This window comes from Syzygium oleosum, unplaced genomic scaffold (genome assembly GCF_021117445.2).
Source record: "Syzygium oleosum isolate NSW1041296 unplaced genomic scaffold, Sole_v2.1 Sole_v2.37, whole genome shotgun sequence".
Classification (NCBI taxonomy): domain Eukaryota; kingdom Viridiplantae; phylum Streptophyta; class Magnoliopsida; order Myrtales; family Myrtaceae; genus Syzygium; species Syzygium oleosum.
Window position 1 is genome coordinate 2,591,808 of NW_026607521.1, and position 4,617 is coordinate 2,596,424.

Sequence of the window (4,617 nt, forward strand, 5' to 3'; positions counted from 1 at the left end):
GTCAACTCCCATCGTTGCTTGAGAAAATCATCGAGATCTCACCATATCTTCCCCCGTAAGGGACAAAAGCTCATGCGGTTCTTGATGTTTTCCCTCCTACAAAACACACCCTTGATTTCTCATAGAGGAGGATCCCAAGATGTATAGAGAGAGAGAGAGATTTAGAGGTAGGAAAGTGTGGGGGGGACGAGAGTGGGGGTGTCGGTAGGGGGATGATGATGAGCACATGATTGCTCGTACGGTGTGGCTTGCCCGTCGACCGACTTGATAGCGATGTCTTAACAGCCTAAACCCCAAATTATATAAAAGAGCACACTCTAATCTTCTTCCCCCCCAAAAAAACAGAGAGAAAAAATTAACAAAAGAAATTAGCTCTAGGCAAATTGAAATTCAAGGGGGTTCTATCTTTGAAGGGTTCCTCCTCCACTTCAATTCAACCCAACCACCCTATGACCAAACCCCCCACCCTCCCTCTTATTGAAGGGAGGAGGAGGGGGTTTGATTATCTTTTGTTAATTAAGTATCAATTAATATGCTAAGTCAGTTAGATTTTTGCTTCCAAGTTTTAATCTTTCCGTCTAACTTCTATCTCATCTTCCATATATGTGTGTGTGCGCCCATATTCTTGTCTCACCTCCGCACTCCATCCTCCCCTCTTTTTTGTTCCTTTCTCTCTCTCTCCATCTCTTTCCTCCCTTTTTATCTGTTTCTGTTGGAAACTTCTGTGTTGCTTTTTCTTGCATCTCTCCCTTTTCTCTTCTGCAAGGTACTGCCCCTCTCTCTCTCTCTCTCTCTCTCTCTCTCTCTCTGCACATTTGCTGGGGTTTTTGCCTTGTATAAATTGGGCTAATGCCCTGCCCATTCCTCACTCTCTCTGTTCCTTGGCTCCATTGTATTGTCAGTGCTTGCAAAACTCTCTCTCTCTCTCTCTCTCTCTCTCTCTCTCTCTCTCTCTCTCTCTCTCTCTCTCTCTGTCTTAAGGGGCTAAGAGGGCATTGAGGTTTTTGTACTTTCATTTCTGTTTCCTCTGCAATTCTTTGTTGCCATGTCTTTCCGGTTGAGACTGAGTATAGCCATTAATGTCTGCAGCAGCGAGATATGGCAGATTGCGGCAGAGGAGAGAGCTACGGTTCTTCCCAAGAACATGAGGTACGCCCCCGTTTCCTCATTTCCTTCCATAAAGTAGGTAGATTGGCAAGCTTCGGGCCTTGCTCATTACCATAATCTTTCATTGCTTGAAGAGAGAGAGAAAGAGAGAATTGGCATGATAAGTGTCCACCATAAATTTAGCAATGTTGATTAGGTGGGCTCGGAGGATACGTCACGAGCTGGAGCAACTAATTCGAAAACGATGTCTAATCGGCAACGGCGACGCACAAAACATATAAGAAGGATTTTCGTTTACAAGTGCGCTGCCCAGTTCCTTTATACACACGTTGATGATCCGTGCCTTTTCTTTATATTACTTGCATTTGTGCATTATCAACGTCTTGAAACATAAATAGTTAGCTGTTAATATCACCAGATTTCGCCGAAACGACACGCCTAATCGTTTAAATTTATCGGTGTCATTAGCGACCCATTAAAGAATTGTTTTTCGGGTTCTTTTTATATTTCGCAAATTTCCCCATTTAAATGTCTTAAAAATGGACCAGAAGATGAATGTACTCCTCTCATTTGGACTGAAAAATTTATCTAGCAAAAAAGGAAAATAATAATAAATATAGCAAAAGGCCCCAAGGATATTTAGGAAGGTCAAATTCGGGATTTTGACCCCATTGGGCCTTCCTCGGATTCTTCTTTGTGTGGCGTTATTTACCCAATAATTACCTTAAATCCATCGGAAACTTACGATGTTAATCGCACGGTTAATTCGAGGTGGTTCCCGCATCTTACGGCTACGACACGGACGTCCGATGCGTATGTATATCCACATAATGATGTCGGCGGGTGCCAAATTGTGCCCATTCCACATTCTCACGCAATTAAAAGGAAAAATTAAATAAACTAATAATAATTCGACCAAAAAAAAAAGGGAAAAAAAAAGAAGAAGAAGCCCAACACACGGAAAAAAGGTGAAAAATAAAATAAAAGACGGTTGACGTTGTAATTTTTAATATTTACTTTTGGCACAACTTATTAAAAGTTTTATAATTCGAGCCTAATCATCATGTTATATACACATAATATCATACGTGGAATTATTTACACATAAGATATATTAATTTAACCCCCAAAAAAACACTACGAAATCAATGTACTTTAAGAAACAAAACGACTACTTTTTGTGCCGTTTTATCTTCTACTTGCTTTTTGCTCTAATTCAGCTTTTTGTGGCTACTAATTCTATATCGGGATCTCTTAAAGCGCCCGATTAATGACCTCCGCTCGTGATTAATTTCTCGATTAAAATGGGGATATAATTTCTCGCCGTCGTCGAGTCGACAGAAGAGATCCGCAATCTTCCTTCGTGTTTGAATTCGACTTTAATTTACCGGTGATAGGATGCCTCGTCGGAGAAGAAGTATGGGGGACTCATGCCCAAGAAGAAGCCTTTGATTACAAAGGCAAGGCATCATTAACTCGATAATTCTTGATCAATCTTCACCTAATTTTTTATTAACTATGACACAATTGCATGGGGGTGCAGGACCATGCAAGAGCCTTCTTTGATTCAGCAGACTGGGCATTGTGCAAGGTAAAATGTTCACGAAAATTAGAATCGTGTTTATTTACTCCAAGTTCAAATAAATGTCATTATACTAATCAAAATCCTAATTCAATTACTAATGATTTGGTGCAGCAAGGAGCTGCCATGAATCAAGAATCCACAGTGCCCATGGAGACATTGCGTCCGAAATTACAGGTCCCTTTTCTGAGCCGAAACTAAGCCTTGTTTTTCGAAATTTCTATTACTATTATGATCGCTGCCGTTGTTAAAAGAAATTCCGAAACCGACATGAAGAGAGATAATACTGCGCAGAGAACGCCGCACCAGCAGCTCCCCCCTCGAAGACCCGCTTGTACGTCGGGTCGAGATAGTCCGGTGAGTCGCCCAGAACCCGTATTGCATAACGAAATGTTCGCCGATTTGGTAGTAACTTTTTTCCGGGTGCTATTTTCACAGGCCGAATGAAATTTCCGGGTTCTCAAGGAGAGGAGAAATGGAATCACAAGTTTTTCTCTTGTGGATTGTATGTACATTGAAATCAGATGGACATGTTTATGTGGCCATTGAGTGGAAGCTTGGTTGAGTTCTTTGATAGTTCCTTCTCATTTCTTCTACTTCCTATTATGCACATGTATATACGGGTGTAGTACGACAATGTGAGAGAGATATTACTAGGGAAAATGATGTTATCGACACTATAACTACCGTATGATGTTCACTTTGGTGCCAAAACTTTTCGAGCAATCATTTAAATGTATAACTTTCAAAGAGCTATTGCTTATGTGACTCTAGTGACTGAAAATTGGAAATAGAAGAGTCCCTTTTTTTTTTGGTCAGAAAAATTGAAGAGTCCCTTAGGATGTGTTTGTTTTGGGAAAAACTCCATGACACAAGAAAATGCTTTTCGGGAAATCATATTACGAGAAAATGCTTTCCTTTTTTAAAGTTAAGGAATTTATTTTCTTAACTTTAAGCGTGTATGTTTTCTTTGACCGTAAATGATTTTCAGTTGAACGACCATTTTCGGCAAACCAAATGCGTGAAAATACAGAAAACTAATTTGTGAAAAAAAAAATTTACTCAAACAAACGCGCTATAAATATTAAAGTCAATGTCAAACTTGGATGAGGTAAAACATTAGGCTTGGTCATGATGGACATTTTTTGGATCCATTTCATTTTGGGCCTCATTGATGAAGCTGTGAAAATATATAGAAAGAACCGGGAGCTGCTAGTGCCGCTACAACCTCCTTATGTTGTTGCTACTTTCGTTTTTGGAATATATCGAGGGCTTTCATAGCCTCAAACTTGTACCATATGTTACATAACCTATACATATGTAGGGAAAAGTGTCAGGAAAGTCATAAACCTATTATATTTGCGCCAATTGAGTTTTAAACATTTTAATGATGCCAATTTAGTCCCTAACCTTTTGATCTAAAGCCAATTTAGTCTTTCTGACTAATTTTGGCCGGATATTGCTGATGCGGATGCCGACCGGCCTACACGGTACAACTGGCGCTGACGTGGACAACTTTTAATAATAATTTTTAATACTTTTCTTTTAATTCTTTTTATTTCTTTTATTTTTGCCTTTTTTGCTTTCTTTCTCTTTCTTTTTCTTCCCTTCCTTCTTCCTCCAGCCAGTCGCCGAGGTCCTACGACCGGCCAGAGGCCTCTTGCGAGCCTCGCCAGTGGCTGCTAGGGTGGCCTTTCGCTGGGCTGGCGAGGGTCGACCCTCCTCGGCCATGGGCGAGGCCTGATCACACCAGATCATGTGAGGTCGTGCCTCTCCCGGCCACTGGCGAGGTTGTCCTCGACGGTGTGATTAAATGTGCAGATGTTTGATAGAAAGAAGAATATATATAATTATCATGTTCAAAAAAGAAAAAAAAACACTATACCAAGAGACGGTGCCCTCGGCGTCCACCACAACCTGCCATGTGT

At 40.6% G+C, this 4,617-nt stretch overlaps 1 protein-coding gene across 5 annotated transcripts; it reads left to right on the top strand.

Moving 5' to 3' along the window:
• Window positions 1-441: 441 nt before the first annotated feature.
• Window positions 442-3,403, top strand: LOC130134662 (uncharacterized). Of its 5 annotated transcripts, none has more exons than XM_056305351.1 (7): window positions 463-766; window positions 1,090-1,149; window positions 2,505-2,567; window positions 2,651-2,698; window positions 2,804-2,866; window positions 2,984-3,046; window positions 3,128-3,403. In XM_056305351.1, exons 1-7 carry the CDS (start codon window positions 533-535, stop codon window positions 3,134-3,136), a joined length of 540 nt encoding a protein of 179 aa, XP_056161326.1. In that variant the 5' UTR covers window positions 463-532; the 3' UTR covers window positions 3,137-3,403. The 5 variants fall into 5 exon arrangements, with proteins under 5 accessions (XP_056161327.1, XP_056161326.1, XP_056161330.1 ...); XM_056305353.1 differs by lacking the exon at window positions 463-766 and adding an exon at window positions 796-897; XM_056305354.1 differs by lacking the exon at window positions 463-766 and adding an exon at window positions 970-1,000.
• The last annotated feature ends 1,214 nt before the right edge of the window (window positions 3,404-4,617 follow it).